The 24,668-nt window shown below is 43.9% G+C and overlaps 2 protein-coding genes across 2 annotated transcripts in view; one reads left to right on the top strand and one right to left on the bottom strand.

Moving 5' to 3' along the window:
- The window catches only part of LOC146042453 (IgGFc-binding protein-like), a 55,239-nt gene extending 51,483 nt beyond the window's left edge, over positions 1-3,756 (top strand). Inside the window, exons 32-33 of the mRNA XM_083162444.1 lie at positions 741-1,021; positions 3,747-3,756. Coding sequence (XP_083018570.1) covers positions 741-1,021; positions 3,747-3,756 — 291 coding nt within the window. The remainder of the gene's footprint in view (positions 1-740; positions 1,022-3,746) is intronic.
- Positions 3,757-12,435: 8,679 nt separating this feature from the next.
- The window catches only part of LOC146042452 (IgGFc-binding protein-like), a 38,892-nt gene continuing 26,659 nt past the window's right edge, over positions 12,436-24,668 (bottom strand). Inside the window, exons 6-13 of the mRNA XM_083162443.1 lie at positions 19,591-20,189; positions 18,874-19,441; positions 18,124-18,719; positions 17,414-17,987; positions 16,010-16,209; positions 13,999-14,367; positions 12,792-13,075; positions 12,436-12,708 (exon numbers count right to left, since the gene is read on the bottom strand). Coding sequence (XP_083018569.1) covers positions 12,699-12,708; positions 12,792-13,075; positions 13,999-14,367; positions 16,010-16,209; positions 17,414-17,987; positions 18,124-18,719; positions 18,874-19,441; positions 19,591-20,189 — 3,200 coding nt within the window. The 3' untranslated portion in view covers positions 12,436-12,698. The remainder of the gene's footprint in view (positions 12,709-12,791; positions 13,076-13,998; positions 14,368-16,009; positions 16,210-17,413; positions 17,988-18,123; positions 18,720-18,873; positions 19,442-19,590; positions 20,190-24,668) is intronic.

Raw genomic sequence — 24,668 nt, 5'->3', positions numbered from 1 at the left:
ACACGTTATACATTGTGAAGAAAGGCAGCTCCAGGTGTGCGCAGAGCAGCTACCTCATCCCTTTTTTTGTAACTCCCATTAAGCGGCCAGTTAGAACCCCCAAATGCTGACTTCCTGTCAATCACCTTGCAATCGATTAAATAGATGCCGGATTTTATCGCAGGATTGCCTCGCGCAGGTGGAGTACACAAGCCCTGCAATGTAATAATCGTTCGGCTTGAAAATTCACATTCATAAGATCAGGTCTCTATAACCCCCTAGTGCTAGAGACAAGTGACCTGAAGGAGAAATTGGGTCAGAAAGACGACAACTGATTTCTAATTAAATACAGTATGATCTATTTTGTGAAACAACCCACAGAACAATTTGGTGAACATTCATTAAAGAGGCCAATTATAGAAAAAAAACCTCCCAATTTTTAAAAAACATTCCACCACCATGAAATATTTTTGAGACAGGTTTTCTTTTTTATAAGAATAGTGCAAAGTACAGTAGGCGGATGTCATTATTTCATATGAAGCATCTGTGGGGGGTGACACTTATGTACACCCCATTTAGAAATGTTCCTCTCCCAAAGAAAAAATAGTTCTGTATATTTTTTTCCCGTGAAAACTTTTGTTAAAATATTGTATTGTTAGAGAAAAAACAAAAATGTACCTATCAATGTTTTATCACATATCTGATCAGACGGTGGTAGAGATAACCTTACGATCATTGTGATTTTTTTGCTTGTATTTTAGGTAAATGGACGACCAGTTAGTCTTCCGTACACATCCGGTTCTGTGACAGTAAAGTCCACAGATGACGGTACACAGATAACGAGAGAAGACATGGAGTTTACAATGAACGCAAATGGAGACTTGGTCCTCAAAGTAGACCAGGAATTTGCAGGGTCCTTGTGTGGCGCTTGTGGGAATTATAACAGGAAAAAGTCAGATGATCTTCAGGGTCCCGGAGGAAAGTCCTTCTCAAACTTTTCTCAGTTCATTGCATCTTGGAGAGCCGTGGACTTTGTCAGATGGTAAGAGTCCTCTTTTGTCTAGCTGTCCATGTGCAAATGTCTAACATCCAGAACCTTGGTTAGCAGAAGAACCCATCAGCATGCCTCCATAAGGAGGGTAATGCATGCTTCATTCCTGGTACACCATATATCAATGCCCAACATGTTAGGGCCAAGGTTAGACGTCGCTCTACTGTTACCCGGTGACCAGAATAGCTTAATCCAGTTACCTGAGCAGCAGATAGCAATGTGCTTTTAATAGTCAAGTGCTAAGTAGAAGAATTAATAATATTACTAGGGCTTATCTAAAATAGTAATTGTTCTATCACTTTTACACCAGACTTGCAAACACAGGTTTTTGCATGGGAAGGCCCAAGTGGTGTAAAAGGTCTCACCCAGGTAATCAACCCAGCAAGCGCTCAGGGTTGAGCACAAATTTAACACGGATTGCTGTGCAGTGTAAACGACCCGGGACCCGTTCACATCAATGGAAAATCCAGCAATGGGAGATGTGATCGCAGTTCTAAATGTTCCCCTGCTGCTGCAGCCTGAGTAGTTCTAAACTTACTTAGGGATCCAGTCACAGGAGGTCCTTGCAACGCCTCGTAAAACTGCATTTGCCCCCATTTTCCTGAACGTTATATGCCCCTACCCTTCCCTGGCAATGCCCTTCCCTGCCAATGCCTCTAGCTCAATGTCAAGGCACCTCCTCCAGCACACAGCATAATGGTTACATTAGGTAACTTATCACGTCATCTCCTCCACACATTAATCGCATTGGTTACAGTACATCAGGGCAACTCCTCCAGAACATCAATCGTATCGGTTACAGTACATCAGGGCACCTCCTCCAGCACACAGCATAATGGTTACATTAGGTAACTTATCACATCATCTCCTCCACACATTAATCACATTGGTTACAGTACATCAGGGCAACTCCTCCAGAACATCAATCGTATCGGTTACAGTACATCAGGGCAACTCCTCCAGCACACAGCATAATGGTTACATTAGGTAACTTATCACGTCATCTCCTCCGGCACATTAATCGCATTGGTTACAGTACATCAGGGCACCTCCTCCAGCACACAGCATAATGGTTACATTACGTCATCTCCTCCAGCACCTTAATCGTATCGGTAACATTGGTTACATCAAGGCACCTCCTCCAGAACATCACTTAATTGCAGCGGCATAAATATGACAAGCAGCAGTTCATACCAGGGCATCCTGGGACCAGTAGTGCTACACATCACAGGTTACTGTCTCTCCCATACATAACAAGGACTCTTGTCAATGGGGGGGCTACTAAGCATTCCGGGTGGCTTTGAACACTCACCCAGATACGCCCTCTCCTGAGACTCAGACCTGGCACTCTTCTAGGCCACCCCTACAGGTGGGCATCACCCTCTCACTGAACTGTGAGTAGTGCTGCTCTCACACTGCGGTCTCCCTCTGTCAGGTGCATTGCTGGGACTGGCAGCTCTCCCCTCATGTGCTGTGAGGGCTGTCACTGAGGGCGAGATGTACTAAGCATTGAAAAGTTATAAAATGGAGTGTGATAACCCACCAACCAATCAGCTCATACCTATCATTTTTCAAAGCCAGCCTGTAACATGGTAGTTAGGAGCTGATTGGCTGGTACTTTATCACTCTCCATTTTATCACTTTTCAAGCATAGTACATCTGGCCCTGAGGCTGCAGTCTCCTCATATATTAATATATAAATGAGCTCTATTCACAGCAACCTACATGTGCTACTGCTCTCTCCATAGGAGGGGTACAACTCATGGCTGCAGTTTCCAAAGCTGGGGACCATGGAAACGACAGCTGGCCATCCCATGGGCCCAGCAACCATGCACCTCCTGGCTAACACTCCAGACTTCTGCTGCTTTCTATCATAATCCTAGACCCCCAGCCTATCACCTGTCCAAAGATTAAATTTTTAAAGGCAGCTCACAAGTGCAACTCATCAGCTTGACTGCAGTAGATTACCGAGCTGCAACCAAAATGGGGAAAACCTGTTAATTGTCACAATTGATATTCCTATGTGTATATACTGCATACCCTCCAACATTTGAAGGGAAAAAAATCGGTACACACCCAGAAAGGGGCGTGGCTATATGTAAAGTGGGTGTGGGCACTGGTAAAAGGGGGCGTGGTCACCCCTTTCCGAATGTGTACTCTGCATTTAAAATAAAAAAGTGTTGCCAACCTTCCTTTCTGTAGAGCTTCGTGTGCTCTGCCTCCGTTCGCCAAGCTGCATGTGCTTATCAGATCCCCCGTCTGGCCACCGCATCCCACGCTGTGCAGCTCGGCCTCAGGCAGCTGAGCTCTCTGCTGCACTTTACTTTGCGCACAGAAGGACGCCACTGCACTTCCCCTGAGTGTGCCGGGTCCGCGGTGCCGGCGTGTGACATCATGACGCATCACACGCTGGCACAGGACCCGCAATGCACCCTTGGGAATGGGTGCTTGGACGGGTGAGCGCACAGCCGGACTGACAGCCCGGAGCCAGGAAGAGTTCTACAAATACAGAGGAGAGTGCACCAGTGATGTAAGGCAAATGTAAAATATCGGTACGGACTTTATTTGCCGGTACAGACCGTTAAAAAACTGTACTGTATCGGCAAATTCGGTAGAGTTGGAGGGTATGTATACTGTATGTTGTCATGTAACATAATACCATTATATTATCTGATGAATATTACATGATCTCACTGTGTCTCTGTTTCCCCTGCAGCGGCCCTTAATAATTTTACTGGTGTCACATCGGATTCTCCAGAAAACTTCACACACTTCAGCTGTGTGTTATCTCTCCAGCCGACCTGATTATTACATTCATTTAAGAATCATAAAAACGCCAAATATGAAGCAGTTCATTTCTTGTAATCATTTTGTTAAAATTAGTTTGAAGTCAGTTTGTAAGTATCCTTCCTAGGAAATCGTGGAATCAATATATGGACAACAAAAGAACAAAACTGTAAAAAAGAATATTGTCAAATATCCAGTTTTAATATATTTTTCTATGTTCTTATGTTGCCTGTTTTTTGTTTGAGTTCTTTGTGACATTACTTTTTATTGCTCAAACACTTACTTTAGATTAGAAGTTGCAAGAAAGGGACAGAAAATGTTGGTTTCCATCTTCAGGCAGTAGGGGGTTAAAGGATCAGGCAACCCATAGCCTCTGCTAGTACTTTTGGAGCTCTCTGACGCCCCTCCTCTGCCATTGTCCTACCTCAGGCTGGCTCATATTAGCTGATGCAAGTTGGCGGGTGATGATGCGGCAATGAAGAGCCCCTGAAAATACAAAGCTGTGTGGAAGACCATAAAAGGCCACCAGCAGAGCTGGCCCTAGCCTAAATGACGCCCTAGGCAAGATTTTGGCTGGTGCCCCCTAGCACTGCCACTAGTTCCGCCTCTGACCCTGCTCCCCTTTCCCAGCACCATCGACCCTCAACCGGTCATCATTTTGGTGCTCCTACCCACAATATTTTAAATAGAAACAGCACACACATTCGGTGCACAGCCCAAACAGGGGTGTGTTCTTGCTGGGAAGGGGCATGGCCACACAGTAGTACCCAAAATTCAAATTATGCCACACAGTAGTGCAACTTTATTCACATTATATTATGCGATGGTGTCCCTTATTCACGATACATCACACAGCAGTACCACTTTACCTTATGTACATTACTCCTCACATTATTCCCATTATACCCTTAGAAAGAATCCTGAGAAAATATTGTATTTTAAGCACCTCCATGGCCATACTGCAACCCAGCACAAAGCAGTGTGTGCTGGGCAGAGGAGACGAGCTGCAGCTGCTGCTGTCACTTAAGGGGAGGGTGCCCAGGGCCCCTACTGGGCCCTTCCATCAGACTTTGGCCTGGGTAATTTGTACCCCCTACCCCTTTCTCTCTGCACCCCTGATAATACCACACAGTAATGATCCTTACACATGACACACATTATTAATGTCCTTATAAAACATAATGTGTACTAGCACGGCGCCCACGATAATTATTCGTCCGATTTTTTATCGCATCGCACGCCATACACCCGATGGCATGCGATGCGATTTTGACCCATATACGATATTAAATTGTATAAGCACCCTAAAGGGTGCTTACAATGCTTAAATGCACCCCCACGCCACCCCCCAAGTATAAACGTGAACCCGAAGCGTGGCGAGCGGCGGCGGTACGCGTCTTATGACCTTTTCATACCCCCACTACCCACGTCGGCGTGGAGTTGGTTTTATAAAGTGTGACGATCGCAGCGAGCCACCGTGCCCGAAGCGTGGCGAGCCCCACGAGGGGACGCGGATACCTGTGAAGCCCGCGAAGCAGTGCCCCAGGCGGGAGTGGGACGCTTAGGTGCTCACCCGCTGCCCGGCCGCTGTACAGGAGAGGGGGTGGGTGCTGGTGATCGCTGCGCTCCGGGGGGACGATGACGACGCTGCGGTGCTCACCGGAAGTGCCACTCACCGCTGCGGCTGCACTGGTTCCTTCTTCTGCGGCTGGTGGGGAGACCCGTCTCTAGTCCCTGCTGCAGCCGCTGACTGCCTAGCGCTGCTGTCACGGAGGCACTGTTCCCCGCTGATGCCAATGGTGAGGGGCGGGCGGCAGCTGGGACCAGTGTCTCACCACCAGCGGTAGCAGCCATCGCCAGCAGCAGGGACCAGGAACAGTTTTTAGAATGGTGCTGGGAAACTAGAGATAGCTATTCCCAGCACCTGCTGCTGCCACAACTATATTTGATTCAAATGTTGGGCTGAAGAGGCGCCCTCCAGTGGCCGCCACCCTAGGCAGCTGCCTAAAGCTGCCTAGTGGTAGCACCGGCCCTACCGCGAGGGGACGCGTATACCTGTGAAGGTATCCGCGTCTGCTCGGCACGCTTCGGGCTTGCCACACTTTATAAAATCAACTCCATGCCGATGTGGATAGTGTGGGTATGAAAAGGTCGTAGGACGCTTACCGCTGCCGCTCACCACGCTTCGGGTTCACGTTTATACTTGGGGGGTGGCGTGGGGGTGCATTTAAGCATTGTAAGCACCCATTAGGGTGCTTATACAATTTATAATCGCATCCCATCGCATTGAATGCCATATACAATTTTAAAATTGTATGCCATTGTAGAACATCGGCCGATATCGCATGCGATATGGTCTGCGATGCGATGGGCCCCGTGCTAGTACACAAGTACCACATAATGCCCCTTACACATTATGCCAACCTTTATTAATGCCCTTCATACACATGACACACATATGTTGCACATTATTAATACCCTTATACACATGACACACATAGGCCCTTATTCTAGTTCACTCTCAGAGGCAAATTCCTTCTCTAATGGACAAAACCATGTGCACTGCAGGTGGGGCAGATGTAACATGTGCAGAGAGAGTTAGATTAGGGTGGGGGTTTTTCTTCAAAATGAGATCTATATTATGTGTAAAAATAAAGCAGGTATTTACCCTGCACAGAAACAAAATAACTCACCCAAATCTAATTCTCTCTGCACCCGTTACATCTGCCACCCTGCAGTGCACATGGTTTTGTCCATCTAAAAAGGAATTTGCCTTTAAGAGTGAACTAGAATAAGGCCCATAATGCCCATTACACATATGTTGCACATTATTAATGTCCTTCCCACCCCCCTTTGTGTTCCCTGATTGATGCTGCACTGTTACCACAAAAAATTCCAAGCATACGCAAGTATACCTGGCCAATAAAGATGATTCTGATGTATCAAAGTGACTCATTTATAATCTCAAGACTGATTGGTTGTTGTGACATTTCCTGAGGTTTTAGGATGGAATTAGCACACTTATTAGTATCATTTTTATGGATAACTGCGGCGATCAGGTTACGTACGTTGGATTACAAATGGTAGGAATAAGGTAAACTCCTAAATTGGCCTGGCTAGTGATTGCAAGTTATAGAAAAAATAAAAATGTCCCGACTAAAAACAAAAGTTGTCGGAAATGTTTTACAGGCCTTGTTCACCATCAGTTGCAGATTTGCTAAAAACTGGTTGCTATTGCATGCTGGTGTCCACACAGCACAGACCAAGGCAGCCGAGCATGCAAAGTGACACCTATCAATGCAAACCCAATTCAATTGACAAGCTAAGGGAAGCCACTGCACTCATTGAATTTCCAAACCCCATAAACTGAACATACTGTACACCGAAATAAACAGATGTGATGAAAAACCATTACATTTATTAAAAACAATAATATTATCTAGGTGGCCACCTATATATAAAAAATATTATATAACATATAAATGTTTTCAATATATATCACTTAAAAATATAGGCATTATTATAAGAGCCTAAATGGTCACTTTAATACTTGCAGGAAAAGTCCTTGATCCTGCAATAAATATCTATTGTGAAAGTTCCCACAAGTGCGTATAGGGAAATATACTTAGAAATAACGGTCACTTGCTGTGTTTTGAATTATCGGGTCTGCTCCTATGGCGTGGTGGTAGGTGCCGCCGCAGTGATGTCGGGACACATTGCATTACATGACCAGGAAATAAGGGTCAACTCCCAGCTATAAAAAGAGAGTCCTAACATGGCCAGATTTCTGTTTGCAGTGGCTACATGTAACATCACAGTTACCCCCAAAATAGTCCAAACCACTCCAAAATAACAGAATGTAGACCTTTCCATGCATAGACCTGGACACTGTAGACCTGCAGTATTAACTGGACACACCTAGCTTTACCATCTTCTTTGCCAGTCTGTCTCTCCACATTTACCTGCACACTCTTTTGGGTTGCAGTGTATGCCTCACTTATGGTTGCTGCATGAAGTACTTTTAAAGATAGAATTTATACAATATTTAAAAAGTGCAAACATAGTTTTGTTTTAATGCCACACTCAATGGGTCAGTGTCTAGGTTGACAGGCAAGTCAACATATGGAAAAAAAAAAAAATCAGATGAGTTTTTCATGATGTTTTTGAATCAGACTTCATACTTTACCATCCCAGTGGGCATAGAGGGAGAATAGAATAGAGTGCTTAGCGCAGAAAGACTCCTTGCTCAAAGTATGGCATGCCGCACAGAGATGGCACACTAAACGTCATGTCAATCAATAGTGGGCAACCTATGGATTGTTGACCCAACAATGCACAGCCCAAAGGAAGGTCCTTTATCAGTTAGCGCCACAAGAAGGGGCTGATCTCATTTTAGGGCAGATACACAAAGCCTGATGAAGAGATAAAGTGGAAGGTGATAACGAACCAGCCAATCAGCTAGGTTTGAAAAACATCCACAAGTTCATTGGCTGGCAAGTGATCACCTACCACTTCCAGGCTTAGTACATCTGCCCCTTTAAGTGATGTGTATGGGGACATTTCATCATCACTTCTATTGGAGTTCTCTCCTGCGTACAGTAGCGTCTAGTTTGTGTTCTAATTGGTGGTCAAACTACACTACAAGTTTTTTTTGAAGAATGTGGCCACAAGTTATACATTTTACTTGGATGTTGGATTTTGACATTGGTGACAAGTCTCTTCTCACCATTGACGAACTGAATCACTGTTCACCCAAAAGATTCTTATCTAATGTTATTATACAATGCTCCACCAAGCACCAAAATACTTCCATTTATGAGGATCTGAGCAAACCAAGCACGGACTGCCGCCAGTGGTTTGTTACAGAGAAGCATAAAATGTTGGCCCATCCAGTGTGCCCTTAACACAATCCTGCACACACTTACACACTATGGTTATTGTTTTGGTACTTGTGTATTTTGGCGGCGCGCATCGCATACCATAAGGCATACGAGGCAATATCGCACAATATTGTACAATGCCATACAATTTTAAAATTGTATGACATTGTTTATGGCATACAATGCGACGCAACATTGTAAAAGCACCCTAATGGGTGCTTACAATGTTAAATGCACCCCCACTATAAACGTGAACCCGAAGCATGGCGAGCGCAGCAAGCCCGCTAGGGGCAGCGGTACGCGTCCTCCAACCTTTTCATACCCCCACTATCCACGTCGGCTTGGAGTTGAGAATAGAAAGTGTGGCGAGCCCCGTGAGGAGACGCGGATACCTTCACAGGTATCGGAGTCCCCTCGTGGGCTTCACAGGTTTCCGCTGCGCTCGCCACACTTTCTATTCTCAACTCCACGCCGACGTGGATAGTGGGGGTATGAAAAGGTCAGAGGACGCATACCGCCGCTGCTCGCCACGCTTCGGGTTCACGTTTATAGTGGGGGGGGTGGCGTGGGGGTGCATTTAACATGCTAAGCACCCTTTAGGGTGCTTATACAATCTTTTATCGTATAGGGGCCAAAAATCGCGTCGCATCGCATGCCATCGGGTGCATGGCATGAGATGCGATTAAAACATTGCGCAATGGAAATCGGGGGTGCCGCTATAATGTTTTTGTTGGGAACCAGATAAGCCACCAGTATATTTTTGGATATGGGGAGGAACACACTGTTATGGGGAGAAAATACAAACTCCACACTGGAGGGCCACCATGGTAACTGCAGAACAATTATTACAACAACCATACTGACCTGAGCAGTGTGTTCTTTGTAATATACAGCACACTACAAAGGTGGGTAGGACAAGGTCATATTACATGACATTACTTGTTGGCTTACTTTCATATCCAATATAGGTAATCTGCTGCTATCCCTTGTCTGCATTTTATTTAAACAACCCAACACAAAACTAAAGAGATACTAAATGCATTTCTAAAGCAATATTTCTTTGCTAGGCTAGTTTGTTGGTGTAGGACATGTTGATATAAATCAGGAGCCTCTTCTTGAAACTATAATTGTGTGTGAATATATTGTCAGGTCCTGGAGATCTGACGCTATCTGCAATGTAAGCTACGTCAAGCATAGGTGCAGATTCTGTGGGTGCTCAAGGGCTTGAGAACCACTGGCCACCACCAAGTCCCTCTGGCCGCTGCTGGTCCGCTGTCTGCAGCAGTGCTGAATCAAATCATACATGCGCCACGGCTGCTGTACTGTACTTCCACCTTGCCTGCAGTCCATGCCCCGGCACGGTCTTATGCATCCTGCTGCGTCACGCTCACCCAGGGCCGCCTGGCACAATCGCCAACCTCCCCCGCACACAATCACACCGGCCACCAGCAGTGGGAGGAGGCGGCGGCAGGCAGCAGCTTACAGTCTCCGTCCCAGACCAGTCCCTGAGGCCAGCATCTAACTAAAGTAAGTGAGTCCACTCCTGTCAGGCCAGGCGTTAAAAATCTGCTCACTGCAGTGCTCAGTCAGGACTCGGTCCAAAAATATCTTTATCAACCATTATGTTCATCATTTCTCAACCCGAGACTCGAGAAATGATGCACAGAACTGTTGCTAAGGATATTTTTGTTCTATGGAATCTGGCTGTATAATATAGAATTTTACATTTTGCACCTCTACAATGCTACCACCCATGCATGTGCTGTCTGCTGACTACACGTGACATGTGTAGTCAGCACATGCATGGATGGCAACATTGTGGAGGCACAAAATGATGTAAAATAAATGTATATATTATAAAAAAGGGGGAACTCTGTTGCCGTAATCTGAATATTGGAGACTGTGCTGCGTAGTATAAATTGGTATTATACTGTGGCCACTCCCCTATAGGTTTGGCTTGAGCACCCACCAGCAAAAAGATAAATCGGCACCTACTGTATGACGTCAAGCAATATATGCGCATTACTGTAGAATACACAGTATGGGTTAACAACTCCATACTTCTACTGATCCACAGGAAAGTGGGAGATTCGCATGTGAAAAGGTCCTGAAGATTGGGGTGAACTCATTCCGACATGCTCGCAGTGAACGCCTATCAGACTTCACCATACTGTATGTGCCCAAAGAGAAGAAGAATTGTTAAGAGCCCAGCCACACTAAGGGTGTGTTCATGCAGAGGTCCCATACATGTAAAGCTTAGACCTTCTAGGAGCATACACAGGGTAGGTTTTATATTTGCTATAGGCCAGGGTAGATCCCGTACAGGCTGATAAGTATTTCTAGCTTCCAGGGGCATCGGTATACACCATGATATACGGGCAGCTTTACACCATCTATGATTGTTCATTTTTGCGAAAACCTCTAATTCCACCTAATGTCTGACACCTACTGCACTGGGTGACTCCCCTCAACTCCTCAGATAAGACTTCTTCCTCTTTCTGCTCCAGAGCTGGCACTTCACTTTAAAAGGATTCTGTAGGGCAGTGGTTCCTAACCAAGTACCCCGGCCATAAGTTCACATTTTCCAGGTACACACACAGATTTGCAAGTGAAAACTTGCTCCACTTTTAAAGTGTGATTAAAGAGTACACTTGTGCCCCTGCTGGGTGATCTGGAAAATGAACTGTTGGGGGGGGGGGGACCACTGCTGTAGGGGGAATGAGGGCCAGTGCAGACTGTCAAACTCTTCATCACATAAGAGACCCACTGCTCGCTACATCTCCAACCTCATTTTCCTATATACTCCCTCCCGCTCCGTCAGAAAAATACCAGTCACCTCTTCTCTTCCATATACAATGCATTCCATGTGCTAAAGAAAGATTGGTACTTGGTTTCCTAGCACAGCACCCGTTGTGGGTCATCACATACCTTAAGTTAAGGTATGCGATGGACCCGACAGACGCGATTTTGGGCTATTTTTAGCCTTTCAGAAAAAAAAAAAAAAATCGGGTCCATCGCATGCCATTATAATGGCATGCGACCGACGCAATTTAACATTGAATGCATTGCACTCAATGTTAAATTCCTATGTAAAATCGGGTCCATTGTATGCCATTATAAATGGCATACAATTGGATGGACCCGATTTTACATAGGGAACAATTTTAAATGGGCCAATGTATCCGATTTTTTAGTGTATATCCACCCTGATGGGTAATTTGTATGTGAAATGCCCCCCATTGTTAACGCCACCCCAGGATGAATGCCAACCCGAAGCGTGGCGAGCCCGCTAGGGGCGGCGGTACATGTCCTCCTACCTTTTCATACCCCCACTATCCACGTCGGCGTGGAGTGGATACACACACGTTCCAATGTAAAAATCGCATGCGATTTGGTTGCATGCGATGGACGCGATTTTTTAGGACCGGATGGATACAATTAAAATCCCAGGCGCCGTGCTAGGAAACAAGTACCGAAAGATTTTTACCACTACCACCCCATTCACTGGAATCTAGCCCCTGACTATTAGACACTACCAAACCATCACACAGGCATTGAAATCCCACCTGCTCATAAAACATACCCTTCTGTATAACCTAGTCTTGAGGTTGCTCTGCCAGCCTCCTGTCCTGCCCATTTCCTGCCACCAGGCCATCTGTTTGCCTCCCCCCAGTGTGTAAGTTCCTTGAATTAAAACCCAAGTACAATGTATACAGGTAAAGCAAAACTTTCACAATCTAATGCTTTTACTAGCATTTTATTAATGTTAATACACAGAAGGCTATGACATGAAGGATGGAAATCAATGAGTTACTGTCAAAAAGGTCTACTCACACTGCACTGTAAAAAAAAAAAATCTCAATGCATCTAAAAATTTAGAGTAAGAGTTTCCATAAAGTACAGAGACCCTATGTATACAGTCAGTCATATCTTCAGATGACAGCTTTTCTGTGCACTTGGGTCATCCTCTAGGTTTGACCTACAGGTATTTTCTTTCCGGCTTACATATTACTACAACAAAAACAAAAAAATAATTAATAAAATCATGGTGCTATGAGATATCTAACATTCACAATGTAGAACACTTTACTTACCAGCTGTTCAAGTCACGAGCTCTCCAAGATGCTATGAGTTGCAAAATGTCCTTCACCACCTTTCCTTCAGGATTCCTAAGGTCATCAGAGATATCTCCATTAAAATTTCCACAGACCCCACAAACTGCCGCAGATAGACCCTCAGAGACTCGGAGCAAAAGGCTTCCATTGGTGCCAAGCTCAATCCTCAAGTCTGTGCCAATCTGGATAGAGACTGAACCATCTCCAGCCCTTGCTGAAACAATGCCAAACACAAGGGGAAGAGCAGCCAAGCGCCCATTCACCTGAAAAATACATTCACAATTACGATCATAATGCAGATTATCAGTTCATTAGACGAGAAAATGAAAAAAAAAAAAAAAATCTAGGGAGCAGGATTCTCATTGGCTAGCTCACTAAACATGGGATAATGCAACTTCTGTTAAGGGAGCACATACTGTAAGTCAGTTTAGGGTTATCTGTTTGAAAGCATGAACACAACTGGCAGTATAGGGAAGGCATTCCAAACCATGGTCCTCAAGCACACCAACAGTGCAGGTTTTGTAGATATCCGAGCTTGAGCACAGGCGACTTCTAGTATCTGAGGGATTCTGATTAAAGAAAGTCACCGGTGCTCAAGCCTGGATATCTACAAAACCTGCACTGTTGGTGTGCTTTAGGACAGTGTTTGGGAATGCTTGATATAGGGTATATGGCTGGAGCCTTGAGAATACAAGTGGGTAAATAAAACTACAGAAATGAATCTCCGTAAGTTCCTACAGGGGTGGTGGTGGGGGGGGGGGGGGTTGAAATTCTATTTGCACCTTTTAAATGGGAACTACAGTAGGAAATGGAAATACAGCTTTTTACTTGCTTAATATGACCTTCAGCAGAAAAAATAAATAAAAGGTTTACTACAGCAAGTAAGGGTTGAAATGGTTGGTGTTCTATGGTTACTGTACCATCATTCCCACATCCATTAACCAATAAACTTTTCTACAATACTGAGCTTTCATTATGAAGAACCATGTATAGCAAGGTTGAACTGCTAAGAAAAGTATTAAAATTTGGAGCTCTTATTCTGCTCTTCTGACTTCTCTACCAAGGGGCACTGCTTATGTGGGTGTAGGCACATTGAAGTATCTACACTTAATTGGAAATGTCCAGAGGATATGTTCTCAGTTGCTGACAGACTAACATTTTAGCAAGAACTATAAAGGCTGCTTACCAAGGCTTCCTTGTCCTTGGAAAGGGACACTAGGCCACCACGAACAAAGACATGGATTCTTGACACAGATGGTGCTTGTCCACAGCTCTGGATATCGGCAAGAATTCTGAACCACCCCGAAGCATCCATGTTACACAGAGATGCAACCTCTAAAAGGCCATTTCCAATTGTTCCTCCCGAGAGGCCATCAAAAGTGACCAGCCTTTGTGGGCTTACAGAACATTCACCATCCACCTTGGAGCAACCTCTCACACCACCGACGAGACTACAACGCTGCTTGGAAGAACAGGAAACCTTTGTGCAGGTCACAACACCAGCTTGGCACGTACATTGAATGGTACAGTCTTCATTGACAAAGGACTCTCCCTCCTAAGTAAAATGATAGGACTTAATTTTGTAATCAAATTATATTCATTGCATTCCATTAAAGCATTTAACAGACAAACACTTTTTAAATCACAGCATTCTGATAATGTGTCCATGTCTGAGACAAGGCTTTGTAAGATACTTGAAATATCTACTCTAGTTGTGTGCATACACAGCAAGTCAGTTCTACAACAAAAGGTGCAGCTCTTAACTATTATCTATGGAGGAGATTGATCAAACCTTATAAAAGTGAAAACCAACAAAAAAAGGAAGTTGCCCATAGAAACCAGACTATAGAATGTACGAGCAAAGCATTTTATTTGTTACTGCAGGCAACCCCTCAACTTTTCTTTAGTATTGATCAAGCTCTTCCCAATTAACCTGCATTGTGGGTGCAGTAAGGGCCGGTGCAAGGCACCGGAGCGCCCCAGGCGAGATGGGGGGGGGTACCTGCGGCGCTGTGTGATCTGGCGGCAGGGTCCCTGCAGTGATGCGCGCTATCCGGCGCGGAAAGCGCTGATGGGTTTGAAAACTCAGCCAATCAGCATGTGGAATGTTTTCAAACCCAGCAGTGCTTCCCGCGCCGCCGCCTGGCTGCCTGATAGCGCGCATCACTGCAGTGATGCGCGTTGCAAGATCACACAGTGCCGCAGGTACCCAGCAGGGACACCCCTGCAGCCTCCATGCGAGAGGCGAGGGGTGAAGTGCCACCCTCCAGTGGCTGGCGCCCTAGGCAAATGCCTAGATTTGCCTAGTGGTGGCGCCAGCCCTGGGTGCACTGTATGTGGTGGATTCAAGAATCCAGTGGGACCTACACTCCTTTTCTGAAAGTCTCCTCAGAAACCATGATGGCCATGTTTTCCATGTGCAGAAGGAAAGTCACCAGGAAAATGGCCACTACCCCATATGACCTGCAAAGTAGACCTTGCACAGCCTTCGGGTCTCCTAGAGACTCGAGCCCAGAGTCTATTGATCAGCTAGCTAGGTAATAGGGGGGCCCACAGGCCACCTTCTCTTTATTTGCTCCTGGTTCTCCCTATACTTTCCATAAAATCCTATTTTTAAAAAATTCAGACCTATAGGTAATTTTAGTATTTTGCAATATGGAAACTGTACAAAACCCAAAAGTTAAAAATGATGTAGGCTGTGGTATATAAAAGGAGGTGTGGCTCAGTGTTCATGAAACCAAATTTTGTGACGCCTAACTGGACTTAGCCCTGGTCTGAATCTCCCCCCCCCCCACCCAGAAAAAAAAAAAAAAAAAAAAAAATACACAGGCCATCAGAGTCCAGATTTTTATCTTGTCTGGGTTTGGAATTCAGTTTTTAAACCTGTATTTTAGGTTTTGAATTTTGTTTGGTTTTCAGAAACCATGTTAGTGGCTTTAAATGTTCTTGAAAATGTAATTGTCAGATAAGACAAATTATGTATTACTGCATTATTAAATTGCTTTGCATTATTAAATTGCTTTAAAAAACAATCTAATTGGAGACATGGGGACAGTGATCATGTGAACAATTACATAAACTAAAATTAATCTTTTCCCATGACCCCTAAATAGTTGTTACAATATGGATACAGTACAAAAAATATCCCTTGCTAAATATTGTGTGTAAGATTGGGTGCATAAAATGTAAATACATACACTCAAGTAGCGTCCACCAAACACACATCCACACTTGTCCATGGTGACACATTGATCTCCATCTAACAGATAGCCGTCATCACAATCACAACCTTCGGAACATCGATCAGTGCATCTCATTGGCTCGGCAATCACAGAGCAAGTCTGCTCACAGGTTCTGGTACAAAGCGTGTAGTGACTTATCACTGGGCAGGACAGCGCTGCAAAAGGAAATAGAAATCAAGGCAATAATCAGAAAGTCAGAACTGGAAGACAAAGCAGTGCACAGCTACTGGTTCTGTTCCAACAGTGGTGGAACATTTATTACATTATGGTTCGTTCTGCTTCAAACTGTTTGACATTAATGGATGTCAGGGTAGACACCAAGAAGATTGAAATGCTCAAGGTAGAATTTTAAAAATGGGGGGGGGGGGGGTTTGGAATAAATTTTTGTACTATACATCTATAGTATGGTAAGCCTACTCACCATCACCGGTACAATTAGCATATGCAGTACATCAGACAGATTTACAATATGGAGACAGACTATTGGATGTGCTTACAGATCTATTTAGTCATCATGGCTGCATGTGCTTCAAGTCCTGCAAGACTCTGCCAATGAACTCAAGCGCAGTGCTCAACACTCACTATGGATGGGTTCGCATTAGTTTGGCTCATTAGGAGTAGATGAAGGGGGCCCAGAAGATGGTCTTGACCAGAGAAGATGTTGGAAGTCAACATGCAGAGGTCACGCAGATTTAGGATGCCGAGGTCTGGTCCAGGTTAGATTTGAGCTGGACTGTGCCTATTGGGCTTTTTCAAAAGGAGGACCTTTAGAAAAAAAAAAGTTGGTATAACTGGAAAACATGACAGATGTGCCATACCACCTGCCTCTTTGAATTTTGACATCCATCTACTTTATGGGACTAAATATGCACAGTAAATCTCAAATCTAACCCGGCCCAAACCTCAGGACCCCAAGTCTGCACGACATCTGCTGCTTGACATCCAGCATCGTCCCTTGTTAAGACCATCTTCTGGAACCTTGTTCTCTACTCCTAGTTCTAGGACTCATACCACTCTTGAGCCAAGTGAGAACCCATCTATAGCGAGTGTGGAGAAAATTGCACTTGTGGGCATGGTTACTAGTGTCCTAGAGGTCAAATACATAGGATTGTGATAATATCACTGAGTACTTCACCTTGCCAATACGTGGTTTATATATCCATATTGATTTTAGGTTTATTTACTTTAATACATCCCAGTAGAACTACTAATTGTTTGTTTATATTACATACACTTTCCATGGTTATTTTAATTCCTCCTCAAAACATTGTCCACAAACACACTACTACAATCTGGGTCAAATCTTTGACATTTTTAATTTGCTATTTATGTAATTAATGTAAAGCTTGAAAGACTTACGACAAAATGAGTCAGTTCTCCATGGCTGTATGGTGACACCAGCTTCTCGGCATGCAGCAATGTAGGTTTGAATGCTAAAGCAAAGCATGCTGCCATCTCCAGCACACAGGTCATATACGCAATTGTTGAAGTATAGATCAGGGTTAATGGTGGCATAGCAAGCACTCAGTGGACCTCCAGTCTTCTTTAGGAATCCACAGAAGATCTCGGTCTTGAAGATTCCTACTTTTTGGTCATCACAAGTTGGACAGGCATTATTACTGCCACCACAGCCACTGTCGCAAATTACACCAGGGACCTGAACTTTCCAGGAGGATCCAAATATGGTGGCATCTGTAGTCAGACTTTTGTCAGGGAGCTGGAAGTCATCATTTTTGTTTCCATTGTAATTGCCACACAGGCCACCCAACTGTTCCTTGTAGTTTCCTGGAACAGTCACCATCACAGAGTAGACGAGGTCATAACTCACCTGAACACCAAAGTTGGTGTCAATAATAACCCTGATGCCATTCTGGTAAGCTCTGATCTTGCCATTTTCCAAGTTCAATGGGAGGTTACTATATACACCATTAACCTGGAAGACATTTTGCAAGAACTTAATTTGATGGTTTAGAAACACAGATGTTAATATGCAATTAGTTTTAAAAAGACTTTGTATAAAACATATGGCATTACCAACATTAGTACCAAATTAAACAGTAAATACTTGCCTTAATGTGACCTTTGACATTGTTCTGAAGAGTAAGGTTGTATCCAAAGACGTCAAGAGACACCACTTTAGTAACAGAAACCTTTCCATTACCCCATTTCTCATTTTTTACATTGACGGCAAAGGGTACCAAGTTTTCTTTATTTGTGATGGTCTTGGCGAGTATGTAGGTGCAGTTTCCTTGAAAATCAAAGGCCAGTCCATCAAAAGACACATAGTGAGGATCACCTGCTGCAAAACACCGAGCAGAACCCACTGGTTGACATTTCTGTATTCCCTCAATAACTTTACATTCTTCATTGAGTCCACATGAAAAAGCATTACACTGCACCACTCCGTTAACAGTGCATACACACTGTTGATTGCACAGCCCATTGGGGAAAAAGGTCTCTCCAATCTTGTAATAAGTATCATTGTAGACACAGCCACATTGAGAAATGGGGACACAGTCTCCCCCACTAAGTAGAAAGGCATCATCACATTCACATCCTTCGGTACATGTAGGGTTGCATCCTAGTGGAGGTGAAAGGAACATACATGTTGGAGCACACCCAGATGCACATATTTCATAGTGACTGTAGTTTGGACAGCTTGGACCTGCAAAAAAATAAAATTATGAATTGTACATTGACAATCATCAGTTACATTACACTAAAGCTAGGTTATCATTTTCTAATCAGCAACAAGGCCATTTATATTGCAGTTCTTGAAACCAGAAGAATGTTCTGGAAACATTGCAAGGTAGACTTACGGCAGAATGTGTCAGTTCTCCATGGGTATATGGTGACTCCAGCCTCTTGGCACAATACTGCGTAGCTTGCTATTATTTTGCAGACAATGTCTTGCCTGCCTTCGTAGAAACAAGAGTCATACACACAGCTCTTGAAGAATCCTTGTGGGTCTATTTTGGCATGGCACTCACGGAAAGGTCCATTCTTATCTGCAATTATGCCACATCCTTGCTTGTTGTTAATTTCACGTAATTCCAATTCCACTAATTTAAGGCACTGTGCTTGATCATCTTCATAGCAACCAGACACATTTTGCACCTTCCAGCTATTTCCAAAGTCAGTTGGCTTGGTGGTTAGCTGGTTGTTTTTCATTAGGAAATCATTGCTTTTGGCTCCGTCAAAATTACCGCAAAGACCACACACTGCTCCAGCATAGCTACTAGGAACTGTGACGGCAACACGACTGTCCCAATTGTAAGACACACGTAGACCAAAGTTTGTCTGGACGATAGCAGTATCACCCTGCTTGTATATGGACAGCAGGCCATGGCCAAATATGAAGGGAAGGTTAGTTAATATACCATTCAGCTGTGTTGGGGGAAACAAAAAAAAAAAAAGCACATTATTAAAGTAACAAGTGTTTAACAGAATGTACAGTATGTTTGGAAATAGACATAGAATAGAAGCCACATTGCCTGTATTTTATAGTTACAGGTGCATAATGTTGGCAAACCCACCAATATAATATTCTTGTACTGTCTGGTGATGATTATATCAAAGCTGTAGATCTTGACTTGGACTGTGGAGACGTAAGACACGACTTTACTCCCTCGGTTGTCATTCTGAGTATTGACCTGGAAGTCCATCAGATCTGGTGACTTCCTGCAGAGTCCAACAAACTGATAGATGCATGTACCCTGGAAGTCATATCTCACACCATCAAAGGAGATGTAGTGGGGATCTCCTGAAGCTGAGCAAGTGCCATAAGATATGGGGTAACAATCTTGGATGCCGTTGATCACTGAACATTTCTCTGAAGGCACACATTTGGTGGATTTGCATTCAACCTTCCTGGTGGCAGGATTACAAGTGCACCGCTGCTCACACTTACTATCACCCCAGAATGTCTCTTTGGCTGCATACACCATTCCTTGGTAGACACATCCACAGTTGGCCTTGAGTATACATTTTCCTTCATCTAGAACATATCCATCCTTACACTGGCAGGTCTCCACACATGAGTCAGAGCACACGGATGGTATAGCATCATCATTACAGGTATGTGGACATGCTTCAGAGCATAGCTTGTACTGGCTGTTCTCAGGGCACTGCATTGCTGTAAGACAAATAGATATAATTCACTTAGCAATCTATTAAAAAAAAAAAATTATATATATATATATATATATATATATATTTTGCATGGGTCACAGCTCCTCATGATTACCCTCAAAAGGCTAGAGTCAAGGGATATAGTAGTTGGGCCAACACTCTTAGATTGACAGATCATAGCGCAACACCTAGAAATAACAAAAAAAAAGTTTCATACCCTACCATCCAGTAGGTCATGTAGCGAGAATAAAATAAGCACCAGGCATAGTGAGTCACTGTGGATGACGCATGGTGAGAACACGTTATATGGTGTCCATGTTGATTTTTTTTTTAACCATGTAGACCCCTAAAAAGTGTCATCCCAGTGTAGATAAACCCAATGGCCCATACCTACAGTCAATTAATCAATACTTAGAAGGAAAAGTGCAAATTATACTTCTGATCATTTTCTTCATGACAACTTCATGACAGTCCTTACTCTGGGGTAACCTCCCATCCCAGTTTTAGAAAGGTAGTCTTTTCCTAACCCTCCCTACTTTGGGTACATATATATGCTCCCCTTCATCTTTCGGAGTATATAGGCTTGCCATCAGGCCTCCCTACTTTGGGTACATATATATGCTCCCCTTCATCTTTCGGAGTATATAGGCTTGCCATCAGGGCCGGACTGGCCATCTTGCAGTTGCCAGAGGGGCCAATGGCTTGGTGGGCTGATTTCTTGTGAAGGCGCCACCTCCAGATCGGCCAAAACAGAAGAATTTCAATTAGTGGCCGTTTCCTCCCTGACTTTCTTCAGGGCACACAAGATCATAGGAAATAGTGGGAACACAAACCCTAGGTTGAATTTCCACTTTAGAGAGAGTCTATCTCTGCTTCTGGTAGGGTTAGGGTTAACAAAATCTAAACCAGAAGCTACCTTGTTTCTATTCAAGATATCACATATTGAATAGAAAGTTATCTTTTGGTTTTGATTTGTCACCATTTAGTCTATTTGAGGCACCCAGAATTTTCTCACCACCTCTGAAAACCTGTTGGTTTAACTCCCATTCTCCTGGCTGCATTAAGTGTCTGCTGAGAACCTGCAATGTTATTCTTTCCTGGGACATACAGAACAGAAAAGACTTCCTTCTGCCAAGGATAGGAAGTTTGAAACTTCTTTCCACAAGACTTGGCTTTTTTTCCCACCCTGTCGATTTTGGCAAGTCATAACTTCCACATTGTCTGATCACACCCTTGAGTATTTACAATTTGATCCTGGAAATGCATCATTGCAATCTGGACCACGCGCATCTTTGGTTTGAGGACATTTTTTCTTACTGGGACCATGTACCTTGCCAAGTCTACTAGACGAGCTCCCCAACCCGTAGCACTTGCACCTGTAAGTACCACATATTGAGAACAGAGAAGTTCTTCTGAATTTCAGGTCTTCTCCTAAGTTAATCACCAATTAATACAATCCCTTGCTTTTTTGGCTTAGGTTTATTCTCTACTCCAACGCCGTATCGTCCCTTACAAAAGGGTAATACTCCTTTATAGATCTCTCTTTCTCCCCCTTGCCCAGGGTATACCATCTATTGTGGATGCCATTATTCCTAGTAGATGGGAGTATTCGATGTATGGAATCTTTTGTATCGTGGCAGCTAGGATGAGTTGAATTCGCTCATCTGATAGATTTGCATACTCTGCTGAATTTATATCTATCCCTAGGAACTGTAACTTCTGCTGTGACTTTTCCTGGTTGTTTGGCCAGCCACCATAAGACTGCAAAATTGACAGACTATGGCTTGCTTTATCATCCCTTCAGACTTCCCACATATGGCCATATCTGGATGATCTGTTGAAACCACTCGCTGCATCCATCAAAAAACAAAAAACTAATTTTTTGATTTAAAAGGACTAATCCTGTTTATCCGTTGCCTCAGCCTCCTTATAGTCCATAGACCTATCGATATACTTAAGGCTATCCAGTATCCAAATTAAATGATCCATCATCCTCCACAATGTCACTTGATTTTGAACCATCTTCAAACAATGGTAATCTAAATCATCCTCTAAATCCAAGCCAGTTTGGGATCTGTGTGTCTTTGAAGCTCATTGTTATTAACTTTTTTTTACATACATGCCATCAGATTAGTCTAGATCTCAGCAGCCTTACAATCCTGACAAACATGAATTCCCTTTTCCGCTGAAAATACTGCATTTAAGTTTGCTGCCCAAAAGGTTTAGACCAGGCATGTCCAACGTTGGCCCTCCAGATGTTGTGAAACTACACATCCCAGCATGCTTTGCCACAGTTTTGCTATTAGAGAATGCTAAAACTATTGCAAAGCATGCTGGGATGTGTAGTTTCAACACATCTGGAGGGCCAACGTTGGACATGCCTGGTTTAGACACTACAAGAAAAAGTAATAACCAGAAGCTTGTAATCCATGTAAAACCATATTAGCAATTTCAGATAACCTGTATGCAGTACTCTTTTCCTGCATGCAACAGTGATTACCAGTGCCATATTAAAGCCCTGATACCATTACGGCCAGGAGCATACATAGACCCGTTCAGAGGACATCATGTCATTGCCACCCTTCTTCCAGGGTCCTCCACTCTCCCCCCTGTGTGTGCATTGACTATTGCAGTGGGATTCCTCTGCAGCATGCACTGGTGTCCTCCAACCCACCCGCATGTAACCCTGACAAGCGCAACAGGCAGGAGCCAGACCGTGTGATAGAGATGCAGCAGCCCACAACTGCCCAGCTCAGAACCTCTGCTGCTTTTTCAAGCAGGCCTTCACCCCCCCAGTAGCCACCCCTTCCAACAACGGCTCACTGAGGTGCATTAAGCTGGGCAATAATGAGATAAGCCTCGGAAAAATAGAAACACTACCCTGCCTATCTAAACTGGAGATAAAAAAAAAAAAAATCTAAATGGTGGCCGAGGTCAGGAAAAGACTACCCATCTAGGACTGGGGTATGGGAGGTTACCCCAGAGTAAGAGCTGTCAGGGAGTGCAAGAAAGAGGGTTTGTAACAGAACTCTCCATTATACACAGTAGGTCTGCAGCAAACATATTAACCTACAGATGTCTGGAACTAGGGATTAAGGAGTGGTGGCAGAAAGCCAAATTTACAGTTTTAAGTACAGTATGTTATCTTGTGGTGGGCTACAATAGTATAGCCCCAACCACTGCTACAAGCCTGCAGTATATGGCTAGGCCTGTGGTTACTTTATCCGGTCCTCAAGTATCCCAACAGTTCACATTTTCAAGGTCACCTGTGGATTTAGAATGTGACAGCTAGGTGACTGAATACTTGAACCGTTAGGGGTACTTGAGGTCCGAAGTCGGGAACTAATAAGCTAGACTAGCTAAATCTGGCCCATAATGTAAAGTTGATGCACATTAATAAAATCAGTATATCAATGGCAGATCAGAAAGTTAAATTTATCTTCACCTTTGAATGAGAGTTCACAATACTTCAATTCAATGTATTTGTATTAGGATCGGTGTAGTGCACAGTCTAATCTTTGATGGGGGGGGGGGGGGGGGTGATAAGAACATTGCATATCCTACAACTGTACCTGTAAGAGAAGTGGGAGCTGCCGCACCTGATGGCAAAATGTGTGGATTTAGCACCATAACCCTCATTCCCATTATGTTTGGAGCATGTCCAATGCCCCCTTAACCGCCCTGGTTTCCCTCTGTACTGTTCTATGCGGTACCCATGTAGACTGCACCTGTTCAGCAGTCACTGGCTCTCACCCAACCTTCTGCCCACTGAACACTGGACAGTGGGACTCTCCCTGCTGTAATTGGGAGGTATGTTAGAATTACTCTTCAATAATTTACTCTTTGCTTAGTCTACAGAGTAACAAAATAAACACTGGGGTAGACTGTAATAGAGCCAAACCAGCAGCTCTGACCTATATAAACATCTCGGACCATTCACACATTGCGTCACATATCAGCGTGCTATGTTTGAGAGCAACGCCATTATAGACCTAGGCATTATGCTCCTGTCACTGAGAACACTACTTTAAGCATGCGGGAGAAGCTGACAAGGTCTAGGTCAGCTAACAAAAATGTTCCCACCATTGCCATGTTGGCCTCTTGCCTAACACAGGAGTAGGTATGCACGAGTTTCATGATTTTTCACAGGTTTTGACTTTTGCGCACTTTACTGTTCCCAGTCAGTCTATTGAGATGGCAAAGTGGGTACAGAGAACTTTTGTTGGAGGGACGCATGTGTTCAGGTGTCAAGATGGACAACCCCTCAAAAAAATAAAACTAAATTCATGTTGGTCATTTCCCACCGTCAACATACTGTACACATTGTTGGTGATTTAATAAAAAAAATTGTGGAGAAATGACAATGCCCACAATTGTGAGGATACGGCTTCTCCCCCATGACAGTAAATACAGGTTGGGTCTCTCTTATCCGGAAAGGCCTTTCATGTTCTTAATGTCCCCACATATAGGTTATGTTTTTCAT

The sequence above is a fragment of the Crinia signifera genome, chromosome 19 (genome assembly GCF_055691185.1).
Source record: "Crinia signifera chromosome 19, ASM5569118v1, whole genome shotgun sequence".
NCBI classification, from domain to species: domain Eukaryota; kingdom Metazoa; phylum Chordata; class Amphibia; order Anura; family Myobatrachidae; genus Crinia; species Crinia signifera.
This window is presented reverse-complemented; position numbering and strand designations above follow the sequence as displayed.